Below are 22,051 nucleotides of genomic sequence, written 5' to 3' on the forward strand. Positions count from 1 at the left end.
AGGAGTAGGAACGATATTCTGGATTTCTTTGGACAATAAGGTAAAGAGGACAGATAGCTATATTTTAGTGACTGTCTTTCTGATGATCAGTGTTGGTGGTTTAAATGGACAGGTGTTTGTAATATAGGACACGGGAAAAGAGCCTTTCACTTATAAGTGGGTTTGATGGAAGTATGTACCAAGTAGGCATTTTTATAGCTTATAGAGGAAACAAATATTTAAAGTGAAATTGATTGGATACTTGCAGAATGGTTGGATGCTTGCAGAATAGTTGGAACTGGATTGAACTCAGTTTTGCCTGTTCGTAGCTTTACTTTTGTAGTAGTATGTTAAGGCTTTCCGTTTTCTGTGTATATGAAAATTAGCCACTGTGGGAGAGAGGAATTGGAATGTGCAGCTTTTTTACAATTTGTCTAGACACACATTTTTCTCTTAATAGGTAGAATCCTGTATTTGGTTGAAAACTTACTGCATTGCAGTCTACCACTGACTAGATAAGATACTAATGTTGGTTTAAATTTTGGAAGTAGGGCTTTTGCTTCTGTGGGAATATTGCACCATTTGTATGTTGTAGTCCGTGTTAGTAAGTTCTCATACTTTGAAGGGTTTTGGTAAGTTCTCATATTTTGAAGGGTTCTCATATTTTGAAGATTTTGCAAGATGATGTGTAACTTTTAACTGAGGATGGGATTTTACATCCCACCTTTTTAGCTAGCTAAAGTTGATACTACCACTTACAAGTTTATATTGACTATTTGACATTGCTTTGTTTTTATTTGAAATGAGACTGTCAAAGACATTTTTCTTGACATTGAGAAAATAGAGTTGTATTATAAAAGATAAACGCATAAACTCTTGATTTGGAAAATTTAAATATCATAAGCTGCCTTCCAATGTCCAGGCGTTTTTATACTAGTGTATCTTGTTTTGAAGAAATTCATACATGGCTGGTCTTTTTTTAAAAAATAGCCTTTTTCAATAAATAGTTTGAAGGTTTAGTTTAAAAACTTTGGAGGTGAATTTTTTGTTCATAGTGAGAAGAATAGGATGGGGGGGTGCTAAGGATATAAGTATGCTAAGTCATTGTATGAATCCTTTGAAAAGCTCGATGACTTAGTAACCATATAAGAACATAATTGCACCTGTCAAAGACAAGTTCATTTTTTTTCCCCCTTTCTTTTTTTTTTTAAATTATAACTATAAAGTTTTCCTGATTCCCAAGGAAGGGCTTAGAAAGCTGCTGTAAGAGGGGGCCGGCCCCGTGGTGTAGCGGTTAAGTGCACGCGCCACTGCTGGTGGCCCGGGTTCGGCTCCTGGGCGCGCACTGACACACTGCTTGTCAGGCCATGCTGTGGCAGTGTCCCATATAAAGGGAGGAAGATGGGCACAGATGTTAGCCCAGGGCCAGTCTTCCTCAGCAAAAAAGGAGGAGGATTGGCATGGATGTTAGCACAGGGCTGATTTTCCTCACCAAAAAAAAAAAAAAAAAAAACTGCTGGAGGAAATATCCCAGCTTCTTTACATATACTTTCTGAATAATTTCAAACAGAAAATTTCGGATTAATACAATTTTTACTGAATCAGTCTGTAAAGGTAGTACCTTGTTTTAAGAAATTTGTTTTACATAAATTTCACTTTTGCAACTGACAGGCTCTAATTCACTTTACACAAAGAATAAGAGACAATGGGAATATATCATTTTCTGTCAAATCTTAGATAAGTTTTTGTGACACAATCTCAGAAGCTCAGCTTTTTCTGCTACTTGTAAACGTTTGGCTTTTCTACCTTGATATGCATGACATCATTGCTGTATTTTTTTTAAGGTACAATTCACAATTGTAAACCTATTCTTAATCAAGCTGCTTTTGTTTTTAAATTTTGGGTAAACCATGGAAAGGGATTTGGAGGAGTTATGGTACTTGATCAAATAAGCTCTGTACATAGCAGCAGTGATCAGAAAGCTGTTTATTTATAGTTTCAGGGCAGGCCCCGTGGCTTAGCGGTTAAGTGCGCGCGCTCCGCTGCTGGCGGCCCGGGTTCGGATCCCGGGTGCGCACCGACGCACCGCTTCTTAGGCCATGCTGAGGCTGCGTCCCACATACAGCAACTAGAATGATTTGCATCTATGACATACAGCTATCTAGTGGGGCTTGGGGAGGGGGATAAATAAATAAAACACTTATTTATAGTTTCAGTGCTTTGAAGGAATAGAAGTACTGATCATCGTAGAGTGACGTTACATTGAGACTGCAAGAACCTTTCAGTTTTTTTTACTACTTTTTATTTTTTTCCTGTTTTCATCTTTTACCCTTTGCTCTATCTACAGGTGAATTTCAGAAACCTCTGACAAGAGGGAGATGATACTTAATTGATTTAGTTGGTAACAGAAGAGTTGAAGGATCTGTTTGATCCTGTTTTCTTATTCCCTGAGGCTGAGAAAAGCCTCCAAATCATACACATTCCAACAAGAGGCAGCAAAGTAGTTTTAGACATTGTCTTGTTCCTCATGACAGATTTAGAAGAAAACTACTGAATCTCTTACTATATGGTATTGTCAGTCAGTCAATCTGAGAGAGTAGGCTGTATTTTTGTTTTTGTTTTAAATTGTATGTTGCCTATATTAAGAAGTTTCAGAGGGATGCTTACTCATTATTTTTTTTAGAATTGCCCTTTTCTTTATTTTGGGGGGGCCTTAATGATAGTAATTTATGTGTAAAGAACAGAAGGGTCAGCAGTAGCGGAATTACGTTTTGATTAGATCTAATGAATATTAAGGACATTGAGATTGTTGTGTGGGTGACCCTAAATAATGGGTATAATTTAGTTCTCATTTTCAAATAAATTTGATTTCCCTAATTGTTTCATTTTTTTAAATCACCTCATTAAAACTAGACTTGATTTTGTGTCCACAAAGCCTCTTCTTATTTTGAAATAATTTTAGACTGTACAAACAGTGCCCCCAGAAAGTACAAAATGAACTTAAAACTTTTGGTTTATCCTAATATTAACAACTTACACAACCATAATAAAATTATCAAAACCAAAACCGGAAAATTATCATTTGTTCACTACTAGTAACTGGTTGCTACTATTAACTGAACTGTAGACCTTAATTCAGATTTTACAGGTCTTCTCTCTAGTGTCTTTCTTCTGTTCTACATTTCCTTGAGTTGTATCTCTTTAGTCTCCTGATCTGTGACGGTTCTTAATTCCTTTTTGATATGTCTTTGACACTTTTGATGAGTTCTGGTCATTTATTTTGTAGAGTATATTTCAGTTTAGGTTTTTCCGTTGTTTTCTCTTGATTAGACTGAGGTTCCATGTTTTTTGGCAAGAATACCACACAAGTAGTGTTTTCTTCTCAGTCCACCATACCAAGGGGTAGATGATGTCAGTATGTTTATTCATTTATTAACATTTATCAGTTGGTTATGATGGTGCCTGCTGGTTTTCTATTTACAGAAGTACTATTTTTCACTTTGAAAGTGATAAGTATCTTGAGGAGATAATTTGAGACTGCAGATATCCCATTTTTTCTGAAAGGTTTGCCCATTCGGCTTAGCATTCATTGGTGGATTTTGTCTGCAACAGTTAGTATTGTGGTCTCTGCCAAATGTAGAACTGACTTTTAAAAATGTAAATGACATAGTTTTCATTAGATTTTATGTGCTTGTATATAACTATCAGTTAAGAAATTTTTGGCACTTGGCAGTTTTTGGTGGGAGGAATTGGGAAGATTTTTGTATGGATAGTAGATGATATTAGGAAATTGTTAATAATTTTATTGAGCTAACATTGGTTTATAGCATTATATAAATTTCAGGTGTACATCATTCGACTTCTGTATAGACTGCATCATGTTCACCACCAAAAGTCTAGTTGCCCTTTGTCCCCGTATACATGTGCCCCTTTATCCCTTCCACCCTCCCTCTACCTCTTTCCCTTATGGTAACCACTTACCTGTTCTCCATATCTGTGCATTTGTTTATCACCTGGCAATTTTTTAAACTGTTTCTTACGCCATGAATATTGATACTACTTAACATTACATTTTCAGGTGATAAATAACTCTCATTATATGGCTTTATTGTACTAAAACTTTTTGTCCAAATTAAGGAAATTATTTTCATAAATAGTTTTTTTTTAAGGTTGTTTTGTTTTTATTTGGGACGTTATAGGAAATGGCCAGTTTCACCATAATAAAAATTATCTTCAAAGTAGCAATGAAGGGTAACCAAAGGGTAAAAGTGAATTTAATACTTTACCACATGAAGATTACTATATTAAGGTAGTTTTACAGTCAAATAAGCATTTTGTTGCCTTCAAGTTAGCTATATTTCCTGCATATTCTTATGGATAAATTTCCTACTAAATCCCTTCTCAATGAAAGTTTGATTCCAGTGCTCCAGATTTATTAGATGAGACTTGGGACACACATTCCGCAAACTCTTATTTGTATTTCCCAAATCCAGGTAGCTCTGAAAATTGAAAATCTTCATAATTCCTTTGTGGCAGAGCTTAAACAGATGTGAGAGTAGTCATTTATTCTCTGTAGTGGGAAATACTTTGGTTAGGGATCCTGCATCAGACCCCTTGTGTGTGTTAATGTAGGTACACCACAATATTTTAAAATTTAAGGGGACTTATAGTAGATGCTCAGTAAATTCTGAGAGATGCAAATTAAAATCAAAGGCATGAAGTCTTAACTGTTCAAAGAATAGATTGTACTATTAAGGTATCCTTAAATAAAGAATATTACAAACAAAAACTTTCTTCTTAACTCTATTTTGCCTACATTGTAGTGGGGAAGAAGTTAAAATTGTATTTCCAGGATTAGCTTAATGTTATAATTAAAATAAATTTGAAAAGGATAATAACATCTGACCTTGATTTATAAATACCTTACATAAACTTCTTATTTATAATGCTTACAAAGTTACATCTTCAGAGTTTTTGTAATTTTAACTGATAAAAATAAGTTGTATGTGTTTATTTAAATGAACATGTTAGTCTCTTATATTTTTTATTTAAAAATTACAGATTGGTATGCTTGACTGGTATAGCACTAGAATATCTTAGAAGATATAATTTGTAATTGTTAAACCTATATTTTGTAAAGGTTAACAAAAAATTAAAAACATAAAGTAGTAGTACACTAAAATGGTTAGCATTTTTCAAAAATGCCAGCATTGGTGATGGGATTGGGGTGTGTTTATCTGGCTTTACTCTGCCCTTCCCCTCCCCCGGGTTTTTTGTTCCTGAAGATTTATTAGCATGCTATAAAAGTGTTAAATAATTTTTTTAATAGGAATAAAAAAATACGTTGTTGGCCTCATTATCAAGACGTCATCTGACCCAACTTGTGTAGAGGTAAGAGCTTTTTTGAAGATTATTGTGAGAGTATAAAATCATTTAAATATTGATTCCGACTTAAACCTACTTCTTTCACAGACATGCAAACAAATATGCACAGACATTTACAACAGATTGCAATCATTTTTCTCTTGGGGATTGCCTATGCTTATTTTATTTATTATACCTATTTTAGGCCCTCGTTTAATCGAAGCTTTTTTCTTTTCTTAGAAGGAAAAGGTGTATATCGGGAAGTTAAATATGATTCTTGTTCAGGTAAGCTTTTACTTGATTCACTGTTTTCCTCAGAAGAAAATGCTTCAGTTAGGCTGATTACTTGAGCAAAATATTCAAACCTACTGCATTGAATATCGAGTAACATCTTGCAGAAGTGTAGTGATGGTCGTCTTTACAGTAACTATAATAGTTAACCTACTGTCTAGCATTTGAAATTGTTAATTGGCTGTGGAAGGAAACATCAAGTACGGTAAACTCATTGCTTCCATGGCTCCAATGTGGATTGGACTCATTAAAAATGCTCACTTGCCTGGTACTGTGCAGGTTTCCTTTCCATGTCAACTATCTCAATCTTAATTCGTAAATCATTTCCTTTGAATTCAGCAGCCCATTAGTTGATCTCTATACTTAGTCTGTTTTTTCAAACTTTCTGTGTAGTCTAACTTTAGAAATTTTATATTTATAATTTTTTTTCATAATACATCAAAAATTTTTCCTGAGAACAATAATTGGCATGTGAGGAAAAAATTGATTTTTCTATTTAATAGGTTTTGAAAATATTTGGGTTTTCACTAAGTTACGCTGGCTTTTATACCCAGGACTTTCGTTGTTAGCTTGTCTCTGAATGAGATGAGGGGAGGAGTACAAGCAGTTACTTACTTACCTCTTACTAATAGGTACTATTACAGTGTATCTGGTTGGGAAATCCCTAGTATACAAAATAAACAGTACAGGCATACCTCAGAGATACTGTGGGTTTGGTTACAGACCACTACAATAAAGTGAATATAGCAATAAAGCAAGTCACAAATTTTTTAGTTTCCCAGTGTATATAAAAGTTACGTTTAGGGCCAGCCCCGTGGCTTGGCGGTTGGGCGCGCACACTCCGCTGCTGGTGGCCTGGGTTCGATCCCGGGCGCGCACCGACGCACCGCCTCTCCAGCCATGCTGAGGCTGCGTCCCACATACAGCAACTAGAAGGATGTGCAGCTATGACCTACAGCTATCTGCTGGGGCTTTGGGGGGAAATAAATAAATAAAATAAAAAAAAAATAAAAATAAAAAATAAAAGTTACGTTTATATTGTAGTCTATTAAGTGTGCAATAGCGTTATGTCTAAAAACACAATGTAAATATCTTAATTTAAAAATACTGCTGAAAAATGCTAACCATCCTCTGAGCCTTCAGTAAGTTGTAATCTTTTTACTGATGGAGGGTCTTGTAAAAAAACACTATGAGCACAATAAAGCAAAGCACAATAAAACGAGGTGTGCCTATACAGCCTTTAAAATCTAATACAGTCCATTAGGCTTTCAGTCAAATTTGATTCTATCCCCAATTGTAATACCTCATTTCATCCAAATTTATATGTCCAAATTCTACTCTATATCAAGGCCCAGATTCCAGCCAAAGAAAATGTCTTTCCCTAGCCATCACTTTTTTGTCACTCAGAGTCAGATCTTTCAGTTTTCTAGTATAATTTGCACATATCAATCCAGCAAATATTGATACGCATACACATTAGAGCCAGATTAGACCAATTTTGCTAATTGAGGGGAGTCATGGGGCATTTGAGACAGGATTTTATCTGTGTTGTGCTTTTCTACCCAGTGTATTCTTTAGAGGGTGGCACATTTCCTGTCTTAGTCAGGGGGGAGAAAATGAAAAGTGGTTGGTATTTGCTCCTGCTTTTAGTATCACACAATTTCTTTGAAGTTTGTTTTATTTGCCGTTGACAAGTGAAATGAACTTAACATTTTCTGTCTTATCTTAGATACTGAAACAAGAATGGCCAAAACACTGGCCAACTTTTATCAGTGACATTGTTGGAGCAAGTAGAACAAGTGAAAGTCTCTGTCAGAATAATATGGTCATTCTTAAGCTCTTGAGTGAAGAAGTATTTGATTTCTCTAGTGGACAGATAACCCAAGTGAAAGCTAAGCATTTAAAAGACAGGCAAGTAATTATTTTCTTTTAGAATTTTTAAGGAACTGTGATTGTTAATAGGTTAAATTACTTTTAATTGTTTTTGAGTACAAGTTTAAGTAGTCCTAAAGTGGGCCTAATATTCCAAATCTGGAGCTTTGAAAAGTATGTGGTGGTAAAGATAAGGTGTCATACTTCCTCTTTCTTAGCAGAATAACTTCATACATATCATGTGAAAGGAATATAGGTTGCGAGTTCCCAGAAACCTCTTTGGGATCTGTTTATATGGTGACTACTTAATTATAGGTCCCAAGGAAATGACTTATGTCCAAGTGTCAACTGAATTCCTAAAAGTCCTGCATCTTGTCAGTTCCCCTACAGTTAACACTAGGAACTTGGGAGACTTTGTTTTCTTCCACTTAACTAATAAAAATTTGTTCTAGTCATTAGGGCATAGCAATATTTTACCTCTATACCTTTATGTATTCAAACTAGCTTCAGAATTTATAATTTTTTTTTCTGGTTTGGTGTACTATAAACACATTTTAGGATTGGAGGTATATCTAATGCCACTTCTTATTTTGGAGAGTTTTATTTCAACTATCTTGATTAAAAGACTAAATTGATTGAAATGATTCAAATAGAGTAACAATAACAAAAAACCCAAACCTCCAAGAAAAGAAACTGTTCTTTATAGTAGTCTTTATAGATAAGTTTTAGAAGAGTGATATTTTGCATAGTTTTAATAACTTTGTCACTTTTGATGGAGTTATTGATATTTGTGTGTAAATACAAATAATTCAAGTATTTAATGACCTGATTGCTGGCATTTTTAATAATTTTTGTTAGTATGTAAATATGCTATTTATCTCTACGTGTCTTCTAAACTGATCACTTTTTTTTTTAGCATGTGCAATGAGTTCTCACAAATCTTTCAGCTGTGTCAGTTTGTGATGGTAAGTGCTTTTAATTTCTTTTTTTAAGATAATTAATTATAGGAATATAATTATTTATAGTTATGTTTTTATTGCAGGAAAATTCCCAAAATGCCCCGCTTGTACATGCAACTTTGGAAACGTTGCTCAGATTTCTTAACTGGATTCCACTGGGATATATTTTTGAGACCAAGTTAATCAGCACATTAATTTATAAGGTATAGTGAATACATTTCAGTTGTATTTATCACTGGATAGTTGCCTATGTTCTTGTAACTTGTAATGCTCTTTCATATAGAAAAGCCATTCAATATTCACAGCTATAACCAACCTTGTTTCTAAGATGAGGAAACTGCTCAGGAGAACTTTTCCATTGTTTCAGCTAGTAATTCTTCGAAATAGTGTCCAAATCTTAATGATCGTGCTGCTTATCACCATGTAATCTCAAGAATTCCATGTGAACAACTGTTAGTTTGATTATATAGGTCACAATGAGGTAAGGGAAGAGATGTTTCTGCAAAATGGAAAGTCTGTGTATTTTTTTCCTGATAATTTTAAAGCAGTAGCAGGTAATGCCTATACAAAGCCTTACAAAAGCAGGCTATTGTGACTTACATTTGGGGCTTTTTAGTTCAGGGCTTGCTGAGGTAATAATCTGTTCTAATATATGAATTTAAAATATTAGAACCGTCATTTTATTTATTGATAAACAATTTACATAAAATTGTTTGGCATTGCCAACAGTACTGCAGCAAACATTCTTATATATAGGAAGGATTTTAAGCACTTGTCCAAATAATTACTTTATATAAATTTTTACACATGTAAGTATCAGGTCAATAGATATGTCCATTTTTAAGGCTTTTGATACTTAGCAGTTTGCTATCCACAAATGGTATGCCATTTTTATACCTTCTCAACAATAGAATATGAAAAAGCCAGTTTTCCCATACTTTCATTAATTGTAGGTGTATTACCCATCTCCTAAAATCCTAAGCAATTATAAATCTTGGGTCCTTTTTAGACTACACAGAAAACATGATGTCCTTAAAAGTCATATAATAGGTCCTAGGAAAGTTACTAAGCAACTTAGTTTTTTAGATGTCTGAGGACACATCAAAAGAAATCACAATTTGCTCCTAAAGTGTTTACTGTCTATTGGATGGATAATGAAATTTCTTTAAAATATATGTGCAAAACAATACGTATCACCCATTTATCTTTTCTTCTCTGTGTTCCTGATTGTTAAATCCTGTATTTTTTAAAATTGTTAATTTTAAGTAAAGTGTGTCAGGCCATCTAATTGTATAGCCGCCTTTTTTTTTTTTTTTAAATAGTTCCTGAATGTTCCAATGTTTCGAAATGTCTCTCTGAAGTGCCTCACTGAGATTGCTGGTGTGAGTGTAAGCCAATATGAGGAACAATTTGTAACGCTATTTACACTGACAATGATGCAGCTAAAACAGGTAATATAATACTGTTAAAAACTGACTAAATAATTTTAGTTCCTTAGAAAAAGTTGGGTTGGAGTTGAACCATATCATAATAGATCAGCTATAATGTGATTATATGTTTGTTACATAAAATTAAGAGTAAGCTAGAAATTTTTATGAACATTTTGAAAATTCCTTGAAATTCATTCTGGGAGTATTGTGGTAATTTATTACTACAGAATTCAGAAGCTTGGAAACCTTGGGGTTTAGTATCAGCTCTGTTTTTGACTATATCTCTGAAATGAAGAGATTTCCAGTCCTAGTGTGATTAGGTATATATGAAATTATCTAGAAGGTTAATTATAATACTACATTACTGTATGTGTAATCTGAATGAATTAATTGAATATTTTTACATTTTAAATAACACTAAGGAGGGAAGTGCCTGATATAGGGGAAAATTTAGAGGATAATCTTGGAGGAAATCTTATTACTTGCAACATTTTTTTAAAAAATCAAAAGCTAGGACACAAAGATAGAAAAACAGGTATAAAAGATCCCCAGGAGTTCTAGTGAAGAAGAAGCTGTTGAACTCTGTATGTTTTAATATTAGTAAAAGTATGTGATGGAATCAAATGTAGAGTGTTTTGTTGTTGGTTTTAAAATGCAGACTAATGGTTCCTTTTAAACTTGCAGATGCTTCCTTTAAATACCAATATTCGACTTGCATACTCAAATGGAAAAGATGATGAACAGAACTTTATTCAAAATCTCAGTTTGTTTCTCTGCACCTTTCTTAAGGAACATGGTCAACTTATAGAAAAAAGATTAAATCTCAGGGAAACACTCATGGAGGTAGGCTTTGTGGAGCCTTTGGGTTCTGAAATTCTTTACATAATAAAAAAAGCGTGCCGTTCTAAAATCTTTGTACCTTTTGACATAACTTCTACGTAGTACTTGTCTGTGCAATATTAAGTCTTGTCAGTTCTGAATTATAAGGTGAGTTTCATGATTTTGTGTTCTACATAATGCCAGATAAATTTATAATCAAAATTAAATTCCTAAAGGGAGACATGTCATTTCTAAGATTGAAAGTCCAAAGACCTTGTTTTAAAATTAAAGTGTAATTCACATAACATAAAACTGTCCATTTTAAAGTATACAATTCAGTGGTATTTAATACCTTCACAGTATTGTTAGCCATCATCTGTCTATTCCAGAACATTTTCATTCACCCACAAAGGATGATGGTACCCATTGAAATAGTCGCTGCTTTGTTCTGCTCAACCCTTGGCCCTTAGCGACTACTAATTTGTTCTCTGTCTGTGTGGATTTACTTATTCCGAACCTTTCATATCAATGGGATCATAATATATGGTATTTTATAATAGGCTTCTTTGACTTAGCATATTTTCAGGGTTCATCCATGTTACAGCATGAATCAGTACTTCATCACTTTTTATGGATGAATAATATTCCATTGTATGGATATATCACATTTTAATAGTTTTGGTCCTCTGTGTAGGCCCTTCATTATATGTTGTTGGTATCAGAAGTGGAGGAAACAGAAATCTTTAAGATTTGTCTTGAGTACTGGAATCATTTGGCAGCTGAACTGTATAGAGAGAGCCCCTTCTCTACATCTGCCTCTCCATTGCTATCTGGAAGTCAACATTTTGATGTTCCTCCCAGGAGACAGCTGTATTTGCCCGTGTTATCCAAGGTAACAGTCAAGTGGGTGGTTGAGTGCTCTTCCTGTTGCTTACTGTGATTTTGAGGAGTAAAGGCAAATACTGGCTTTTTTTTTTTTTTTTGTGAGGAAAATCAGCCCTGCGCTAACATCTGGTGCCAATCCTCCTCTACTTCATATGGGACGCCGCCACAGCGTGGCTCGACAAGCAGTGTGTTCGTGTGCGTCCGGGATCTGAACCGGCGAACCCCGGGCCGCTGCAGCGGAGCGCGCACACTTAACCGCTTGTGCCACTAGACCGGCCCCCAAATACTGGCTTTTAATTTTTGGCTAGTCTGTCCAAATAAATAAGCTACAAAAAGAGAATCCAGCAACTTCTCCATGCATGTTGAAAACTAGAGCATGAAAAGGATTGGTTTAAGAGTGCTGATTCTCAAAAGTGTGCTCCTTCTACAAGCAGCACTAGCACCACCTGTTAGTTTGTTAGAAATGCAAATTAAGAGACCACCCACCAGTCTACTAAATCAGTCTCTGTGGATGAGACACAGGAAGCTTAACAGTTGATTTTTATTCCTAATAAAGTTTGAAAACCATTGTTGTAGAATTACATTTCAGATATGTTTATTTTATATTGTGTGAATGATTTTGTTTATGTTGGTGTTAAGTGCTTATCTTAATTTTTTTTTTTCTGCTACGTTTGCTGTGTCTGATTTCAAAGATCTAACAGATTTTTCTTATTTATTGTTGAATAGGTCCGTTTGTTGATGGTTAGTCGTATGGCTAAACCAGAGGAAGTATTGGTTGTAGAAAATGATCAGGGAGAAGTTGTAAGAGAATTCATGAAGGATACAGATTCCATAAATTTGTATAAGAATATGAGAGAAACATTAGGTAAGTTAATAAATACTATCAATTTAATCTTTATCTTTGTAATTCTATTCTGGGGTAAAAATAATTTTTAGGAAATGTGGCATGTTTAATTTCTGAATGTATTAATAGCCATTTTTATTAATAGCCATTATTCTTTAGTAAAAATCTTTTTGCTCATTAAGTTTCACATTTGAAACATATGGAATTTTTTTCTTTCCTTTGTAGTTTATCTTACTCATTTGGATTATGTAGATACAGAAAGAATAATGACTGAGAAGCTTCACAATCAAGTGAATGGTACAGAGTGGTCATGGAAAAATTTGAATACATTGTGTTGGGCAATAGGCTCCATTAGTGGAGCAATGCATGAGGAGGATGAAAAACGATTTCTTGTTACTGTTATAAAGGTATGCAAGTGATATGTATGAACTAGAATTGTTAGATAAGCGTATTTTATAATTACAAGTAATTGAAATTTGTCTTATTTTACAGGATCTATTAGGATTATGTGAACAGAAAAGAGGCAAAGATAATAAAGCTATTATTGCATCAAATATCATGTACATAGTAGGTCAATATCCAAGATTTTTAAGAGCTCACTGGAAATTTTTGAAGACTGTAGTTAACAAGCTGTTTGAATTCATGCATGGTATTTACTCTTTATTTAATATATTTTGTTTTGTTGAACAGAAAAACCTAAAATTTCTCTTGACAATTTTTTGATAAATGTTATGTTTTGTTTTGTTTTGATAGAGACCCATGATGGAGTCCAGGACATGGCTTGTGATACTTTCATTAAAATAGCTCAGAAATGCCGCAGGCATTTTGTTCAGGTTCAGGTTGGAGAAGTAATGCCATTTATCGATGAGATTTTGAACAACATTAACACTATAATTTGTGATCTTCAGCCTCAACAGGTATGCAGAGCACTAAGCATATTTTTCTTAGAAAGTTAACCACTGTTTTAATCAGAATTCATTAATGGGAATAGAAAGAATGCCACTATTGGAATTAGTTCAAGTGTCTCTGTGGTTAAGTTTTCATAGTGAGGCAGAAATTGAACCAGAAGTTTGTTAGGCTGTTTTCCTACATAATATAAATTATTTCTGACATTTTAATAAGATTACTTTCAGTACGTATGTGAAATTGTTTGTGGTTTTCCTTATTATGGTGCATAAAAGTAAAATGTATGCCTTCTAATATAGGTCCATACGTTTTATGAAGCTGTGGGGTACATGATTGGTGCACAAACAGACCAAACAGTACAAGAACATTTGATAGAAAAATACATGCTACTCCCTAATCAAGTTTGGGATAGCATAATCCAGCAGGCAACCAAAGTAAGTTTTATTACTTTTAATAGAAGTGGTAATGGAATTTAAGAGGACAGTGTTATTTACAAAAATATCAAATTCAGTACCTTTGACATGCGTTCTTGATCCGTAAGTGCTTTTGTGTGTGCCTTTTGCACATTTTTTAAAACTTGTATATTTTTATTCTGTTTTGTTGGTAAATTGGGAAGGTTTCCCTCTATTCATTGTAGGTATAGTTAAGAAAGACTTCTGTGTTTGTTTTACCATTTAGGATTCTAAATGTGATGGTTTGCAGTAAAGTGTGTAGTCATTTTGCTTTAATAATTACAGGGATGAATCTCATGTGATAAATGGAATTTGTTTTTTATCCTTCACAGAATGTGGATATACTTAAAGATCCTGAAACAGTCAAGCAGCTTGGCAGCATATTGAAAACAAATGTGAGAGCCTGCAAAGCTGTTGGACACCCTTTTGTAATTCAACTTGGGAGAATTTATTTAGATATGCTTAATGTATACAAGTGCCTCAGTGAAAATATTTCTGCAGCTATCCAAGCTAATGGTAAGTGATTCTGAATTTTTATGGAATGTTCTATAACAAATCAGTTCTTCATTTACTGCCTTAGTGTAAGCGTTCAGTATTTCTCACAATATTAAATTAACCCTCTCACTTCCTAGATGACCCCAATTTTTTTAACCAGTTGCATGCCCCTTTCCCTTATAAAATTAGTCTTAATTTTCCCAATAAATTCATTTGTGTACCCTTGTCTGTAACTTTTTTAGTGATAGATGGAAACTAATAGGATTTGAAGCACATGTAGAATTTTAGTTGTCAAGTTGGACTCCACTTGATTGTATCTTTTAGGTGAGATGGTCACAAAGCAACCGTTGATTAGAAGTATGCGAACAGTAAAAAGGGAGACTTTAAAGTTAATATCTGGTTGGGTGAGCCGGTCCAATGATCCACAGATGGTAAGTGAGATGTTGTGCTTTTTGTTTTTTGAATTGATACTATATTCTCCAGAATATGGTATATCTCTTTATTCATTTAGCCAACTTAAAGGTAATTTAGATGTCTACATTTGGTATTACTTTATAACATTCTGTTTATTGGATTCTTTTAGTACTTTAAAATACTACCAGTTGTATACCATCTTCCAAAGAAACTGTTGGTAGTGGGGGGGGGTGATATGTAAAAGGACAGCTTAGAAGATGAGGTCATTTTTATTTTTTCCATGGATGGATAGAGTTCAGATGAAATTTTTGTTCCTCATGACTTTCAAAGCAATTTATAAAGCTGTCATTACTTTGCCTTTTCAGTGAGAGTATGTGCTTTCCCACTTGAAAGTTTGAAAGTCTCTTTTACTCTCTTACTCATTTTAGTCTTAAATCATTTTCAGAAAGGAAAATGGTTTTCAAAGACTAAACGAGCCCCTTAACTTGGAAAAATGTGAATTATTTTTATTATACCTTTTCATTCTCTTGATCCTTGGAACATAACAAAAAGTCTTACAGTCTTATCACTGCTATGTGGAAATCGTGTTTTACAAGTATGCTATTTACTTCCATAATTTTGAAATTTCAATATTGTTCTATTGATAAGGAATTTTTCAGGAAACTTGTTCAGAAAACAGTTGTCAGATTGTCAAGGTATCAAACTTTAAATATTGAAAGGTTTTGAACATGTATGTTGTGACATCAGCACTATATTTAAAATTGGAAAGTAAAGGGTAGGATGAATTGAAGGAATTGTGAAGTTCATAAAGGACAATAGCTTGCAAACTTCAGGCGTATTAGTGGTAATAATAAGAAGGGGGAGGGTATCATATTTTACAACTAAGATTTATATTGAGGTTTAGGGCAGTGAATTCAAAGATATTTGAAAACCCTTCACAGCCAGTTGGCAGGGAAAGAATTATTTCAGTCACTATTAAGAGTAGGAATGAGAACCAGTCCTGAGAAAGACCAAATGGCTAATTAGAAAAATAATTTTGTGCTTATCCTTCAATTCTTACTAGACTTGTTTTGTATAGTAGGACACTACTAACACTAATAATGTTCAGTTAAATGAAACATTATTTGTATTTATTGATGCATCTTAGTAGAGAACCTAGAAAAAAAGCATAGAAGTTACACTTTAATAAGACTCTGTTTATTGAAAGTCATAGAAACCCACACAGTCTTTCTGGTACAGGTCCAGTTTTTTTTTATGAGAGCAAGTGCTGGTTATTATTTGTGTTTATTAAAATGCTTACAAGTTGGGGCCAGCCCCAGTGGCCTAGTGGTTAAGTTCAGCGTGCTCTGCTTTCGTGGCCCGGTTTTGGTTCCCTGGGCACAGACTTACACCGCTCTGTTAGCAGCCATGCTGTGCTGGTGGCACACGTACTAAAAAGATAAAGGAAGATTGGTACAGATGTTAGTTCAGGGTAAATCTTCCTGAGGGAGAAAAAAATAATTTACTTACCAATTAGCACTCATTAAGTTAAAGAAACCATTGATTTGAGGGTGTCTACTTTTGGTCAGATAAGAGTACCTTGATTTTTATAGACATTATCCATTGCAGAAACTGATATAATCTTGGTTAGGAGAACTTTTTTTTTTCCTTTTAGGTTATTTATCTCACATATACAGTATCCCTACAATCCTGGTCCTGCCACAGTAACTTGGAGCCAGTCACTTGATTTGGGAACTCAGTTTCCTTAGTAGTTATAGATTCAAAGTACACTTTGTCCATAGCCTTCCCAATCGATTATGATTTCTTGGTTTCCTTTGGTAAAAATTTTTAGTGTACAAAAACCTAATCAAAGGACTGAAGTTTCCAGTTTTTAGCAGATGATCAACCTAAATCTTATAGACAACACTGACCTAGTGGTTTATAACAGTTAGCAAGTGCCTAGAAGGTTTTTTTGTGTGTGTGTTTTTAACAGGTAGCTGAAAATTTTGTGCCTCCTCTGTTGGATGCAGTTCTTATTGATTATCAGAGAAATGTCCCAGCTGCTAGAGAACCAGAAGTGCTTAGTACTATGGCTATTATTGTCAACAAATTGGGAGGACATATAACAGCTGAAATACCTCAAATATTTGATGCTGTTTTTGAATGCACATTGAATATGATAAATAAGGTATGTGATTTACATTTCAATTATATAATGGGAATTTCTGCAGTACATCCTTAACTCTTTAAAGCATAAATGATATCTGAGTGTAGCTTCAGTTAAACATATTTGATCTTCTAGATCAGGGAAATACTTGTTTTGTGTTGTTGTAATTTACTACAAAAAAATCATAGTACAGGGCCGGCCCGGTGGCGCAAGCAGTTAAATGCACGCACTCCGCTGTGGTGGCCCGGGGTTCACGGGTTCAGATCCCGGGTGCGCACCAACGCACTGCTTGTCGAGCCATGCTGTGTCGGTGTCCCATATAAAGTGGAAGAAGATCGGCACGGATGTTAGCCCAGGGCCAGTGTTCCTCAGCAAAAAAAGAGGAGGATTGGCAGAAGTTAGCACGAGGCTGACCTCCTCACACACAAAAAAAAATCATAGTACAAGTGGAGTGAATTTGATAGATTGTAACCTTTATTCAGATAGCGGTTAGCATTTATTGAAAACTTCCTACATTTTAGGCATGAAGAATTTAGTGGTATTAATTTGTTTAAATTAAAAAGGCAGATCTGCATTTTTAGTTAGAAAATTTTAGTATATGCTTATAAGAAATGGGAAAATACATTTACCAAGAAGAAAGAAAAACATAGATGTAAGTGCATAAATTTGTACAGTAGCAAACAATTTTTCTAATCTTATTAGTGGTCTCAAAGTCACTAAAGTGGTAGTAGTAGTCTCAGAGTTCAGAAAACCTGATGTTCTTTATGTGGGTTTTGATGAGTTCTCTTTATAATAAGATGACCTTGTGTTTCTTCATTTTGGTAATTCATTCGTGTAATAAATGGTGATTTCATCTTCCATGAGAGGTGAATTATATTGTCTTTGGGTTTGCTTTCAGGAGGCCATACATCTTACGGGCTCCACTAATAACTCTAAACATTTATACTGAATTAGGGCTTACTTTTTCCCTCCCATTTAAGATAATTAAGGCATTGAAACTTTATTTTCTTCCCACCATTTATTTTTAGGACTTCGAAGAATATCCTGAACACAGAACAAACTTTTTCTTACTACTTCAGGCTGTCAATTCTCATTGTTTCCCAGCATTCCTGGCTATTCCACCTGCACAGTTTAAACTTGTTTTGGATTCCATCATTTGGGCCTTCAAGCATACTATGAGGAATGTCGCAGATACAGGTAAATACATGAAATGATGTCTGCCAATCCACAAACTATACAGACTCGCATAGACAGAGGTATAGTTGTAGACAGGTATCACTTATTGTCAGGGTTTTGTTTGAGTACATCAGTTTCACATACAGGTCTGAGTAAGTCCTAAAAACAGCTTAATCGCCTGTTCCAGAGTGAGTCTATAGGTAGGATTGCGTTATGGGCATAAAATTCAAGGTAGGGAGAACACTTACCCATATCCTCACCAGTAAGTGTTTCCTTTTCCCCCATAACGTTTTTCCTCTTGGCACTACAGATCAACTAACAGTAAAACAAAAGAACATTTCTAGCAGGAGTGTTTTACCTTTGTTTTGTTTTTAAATAGTAATTGGTTTGTGTAATAGAAATATCAACTTAGTTTTACTGTTTTGGGAGTGGATGTGAAGGGAATCAACTAAACCTTCAGAAATGGTTATTCTGAACCCTTCAGAATAACCGGTAATAGTTATTAGATTATAATCTATAAGCAAGCAGGCATTGATTCAAATTGAATTCCATTACTGATTGAAGATAATTTAAGGAAATAATTGTTAGTCATCAGCAAAAAAAGAACAGAGAATGGGCTTTGAACCAGAATAGTTTAATAGCTGAAATACTATCATGAGTGTTAGTCTGTAATAACTTTGTTGGTATTCTGTGTATTTTAGGCTTACAGATACTTTTTACACTCTTACAAAATGTTGCACAAGAGGAAGCTGCAGCTCAGAGTTTCTATCAAACTTATTTTTGTGATATTCTTCAGCATATCTTTTCTGTTGTGACAGACACCTCACATACTGCTGGTGAGAATTTTAAAGCCATAAAAATGTTAATTGTTTCAGTTGTTATTACATCTTGGAGTTAATAATGTTTTTCTCATCAACAGGTTTGACAATGCATGCGTCAATACTTGCATATATGTTTAATTTGGTTGAAGAAGGAAAAATAAGTACACCATTAAATCCTGGAAATCCAGTTAACAACCAAATGTTTATTCAGGAATATGTGGCTAATCTCCTTAAGTCTGCATTCCCTCATCTACAAGAGTAAATATACTTTTTAATAAACTTAAGTTTTTCAGTTAAAAAAAAGTGATTATTTACATCATTGTGTTTTGATTTGCAGTGCTCAAGTAAAGCTCTTTGTGACTGGGCTTTTCAGCTTAAATCAGGATATTCCTGCTTTCAAGGAACATCTTAGGGATTTCCTAGTACAAATAAAGGTATGTATTTTATTTGCGGTTGCAAAAGTATTAAGACTAAATATAATTTAAGTGTTGCATTGTAGAATTAATCACTTTATTTGTAAGGCAAAATGAGTGGACTTTAAAGTAATGTACAAAGTCTTACTAGTCTGACACTGATTACAGAATGAAAAACTAAATCAAGGCTAGGAGGAGGACAGGTTTGAAATGTTTTGGAAACTTCTTATTAAGATAATTAATTTTAGATGATTTAAATGTCTATTTCAGTATTCTGATTAAATCCCACAGATTTTTTTTTTTTTTTGGTGAGGAGATCAGACCTGTGCTAACATCTGCCAATCCTCCTCCTTTTTTGCTGAAGAAGACTGGCCCTAGGCTAACATCTGTGCCCATCTTCCTCTACTTTATGTAGGACGCTGCCACAGCATGGCTTGCCAAGCAGTGTGTTGGTGCGCGCTCGGGATCTGAACTGGCGAACCCCGGGCCACCACAGCAGAGCGTGCGTGCTCAACCGCCTGCGCCGCCAGGCCGGCCCCCTACAGATATTTTTAAGGAGTGGAATGTGGGAAAGAGACACATTCATTCATAGTTCTTTTTGAGATTTTTACGTCTATTTTGTTAGTGAGAAGTACATTTTAGAGAACCATGACAATGGGCAGATACCTGCCTATTTCTACTGCTGTTATACAATGCTGCATTCAAATTTATAGGAAGAGGGATTTTTCTTATATCATCTTGTTTTAAAGAAATTCAAAAGTATCATAAAACCCATAAGTAATTGATGGATTATCTATGACTTATCTATGACTGTTAAATAAGAATTGGTCCCAGAAGATTATTCAGGGTTTTTTCCTCCAAAATACAAATAGTTTGTGAATATATTAGCTAAGTATAAAAATACTAATCCATAAAGTACAGAGAGAATGCACAGGAGAATGAAAATTACCTGAAACACAGCAATGAAGACAATGATAATATAGCTAAACTTGATCATTAGTCTTAGGAGAAATAGCTTTCTTAATATCATTGCTTTATAAGTATATTTTATATGTGGCATCACACTAACTTTTTTTTTTTTTTTTCAACTAACACCTTTGGTTTTTATTCAGCTACATAGAAACTATAATTTAAACTCAACCAGTTGATGGGTAAATTATATCCCTTGTATAAACAGGGAGGTGCTTATCTACACTTTTATCGAAGGTGCGTTATTTTCCATAACTGAAGTTTATGTTGATATTTCAACTGTGTTTTCACAGGAGTTTGCAGGTGAAGATACATCTGATTTGTTTTTGGAAGAAAGAGAAACAGCCCTTCGACAGGCTCAGGAAGAGAAACATAAACTTCAAATGTCTGTCCCTGGCATCCTTAATCCACATGAAATTCCAGAAGAAATGTGTGATTAAAATTAGAGGTCATGCTGTTTTGGGGTTGTTTTTTTTTTTTTTTTTTTTCTCTCTGCAACTCTTATTAGCAGAAGAAAACAGCATCTGGATATTTGTCGACCAAAATGATGCCAATTTGTAAATTAAAATGTCACCTAGTGGCCCTTTTTCTTATGTGTTTTTTGTATAAGAAATTTTCTGTGAAATATCCTTCCATTGTTTAAGCTTTTGTTTTGGTCATCTTTATTTAGTTTGCATGAAGTTGAAAATTAAGGCATTTTTAAAAATTTTACTTCATGCCCATTTTGTGGCTGGGATGGGGGAGGAGGCAAATTCAGTTTGAACATAAACTTGTAAATTCTAATGCAAAATTATACAATTTTTCCTGTAAACAATACCAGTTTTTAATTAGGGAGCATTTTCTTTCTAGCCTGTATTTCAGTCTAGAAGAAAAGATAATGAGTAAAACAAATTGCGTTGTTAAAAGGATTATAGTGCTGCACTGTCTGAATTTAGCACCTCTTGGACTGAATCGTTTGTCTAGACTACATGTATTACAAGTCTGTATGGCAAGTTTGCAGCAAGATCATGTGCATATCATCCCATTGTAAAGCGACTTCAAAAAATATGGGAACACAGTTAGTTATTTTTACACAGTTCTTTTTGTTTTTGTGTGTGTGTGCTGTCGCTTGTCGACAACAGCTTTTTGTTTTCCTCAATGAGGAGTGTTGCTCATTTGTGAGCCTTCATTAACTCGAAGTGAAATGGTTAAAAATATTTATCCTGTTAGAATAGGCTGCATCTTTTTAACAACTCATTAAAAAACAAACAAAACAAAACTCTGGCTTTTGAGATGACTTATACTAATTTACATTGTTTACCAAGCTGTAGTGCTTTAAGAACACTACTTAAAAAGCAAAATAAACTTGGTTTACATTTATTTTCCCTTTATTGGCTCATAATTATTCCTATATTAATGAAAGTGGTTATTTGTGTTTGGGTATTAGGTGGCATTTTTAAGTGAAGTTTGAAACCTGTGGTCCTACAGATACCATTTCTAAGGTTATTGGGAGTAAAGGCAGCAGTTGTGTAAAATGAACATGCTCTTGAGATAACTTGCTGTTCCCGAGACACAAATCCAATCCCTCCTGTGACAGTTTGATGCGTTTTACCTTTATTTGCAATTGAAGAGCATCTTCTCTACTTGTCCCCACTGGGTAGGAGCTAAGTGTAGCAAAGATTGAACAAGAACCCACATGGAAGAAGCTATTGCAGCTATTCTTGATTAATTATATTCTTGTAAAATGCAATCCTTAGAAGTTGTATTATCCCTTTAAGAAAGGTGGGAGGAAGGGAGAAATATGTAGAGGGCCTATAAAACATGAAAAGGGGTAGAC

General features: G+C 34.3%; 1 protein-coding gene across 1 annotated transcript in view; it reads left to right on the plus strand.

Annotated features, from left to right (window-relative positions):
* The window catches only part of XPO1 (exportin 1), a 41,568-nt gene extending 19,974 nt beyond the window's left edge, over positions 1–21,594 (plus strand). Inside the window, exons 5-25 of the mRNA XM_058551147.1 lie at positions 5,309–5,370; positions 5,584–5,628; positions 7,364–7,545; positions 8,423–8,471; positions 8,549–8,668; positions 9,788–9,916; positions 10,580–10,738; positions 11,409–11,606; positions 12,326–12,464; positions 12,669–12,850; positions 12,936–13,092; positions 13,197–13,360; positions 13,649–13,783; positions 14,134–14,317; positions 14,621–14,727; positions 16,683–16,877; positions 17,885–18,053; positions 18,734–18,868; positions 18,952–19,111; positions 19,191–19,287; positions 20,529–21,594. Of these exons, the coding sequence (XP_058407130.1) occupies positions 5,309–5,370; positions 5,584–5,628; positions 7,364–7,545; positions 8,423–8,471; positions 8,549–8,668; positions 9,788–9,916; positions 10,580–10,738; positions 11,409–11,606; positions 12,326–12,464; positions 12,669–12,850; positions 12,936–13,092; positions 13,197–13,360; positions 13,649–13,783; positions 14,134–14,317; positions 14,621–14,727; positions 16,683–16,877; positions 17,885–18,053; positions 18,734–18,868; positions 18,952–19,111; positions 19,191–19,287; positions 20,529–20,675 (2,915 nt within the window). The 3' untranslated portion in view covers positions 20,676–21,594. The remainder of the gene's footprint in view (positions 1–5,308; positions 5,371–5,583; positions 5,629–7,363; positions 7,546–8,422; positions 8,472–8,548; positions 8,669–9,787; positions 9,917–10,579; positions 10,739–11,408; positions 11,607–12,325; positions 12,465–12,668; positions 12,851–12,935; positions 13,093–13,196; positions 13,361–13,648; positions 13,784–14,133; positions 14,318–14,620; positions 14,728–16,682; positions 16,878–17,884; positions 18,054–18,733; positions 18,869–18,951; positions 19,112–19,190; positions 19,288–20,528) is intronic.
* Positions 21,595–22,051: the final 457 nt, after the last annotated feature.

Source organism: Diceros bicornis, chromosome 12 (assembly GCF_020826845.1).
Source record: "Diceros bicornis minor isolate mBicDic1 chromosome 12, mDicBic1.mat.cur, whole genome shotgun sequence".
NCBI classification, from domain to species: Eukaryota; Metazoa; Chordata; class Mammalia; order Perissodactyla; family Rhinocerotidae; genus Diceros; species Diceros bicornis.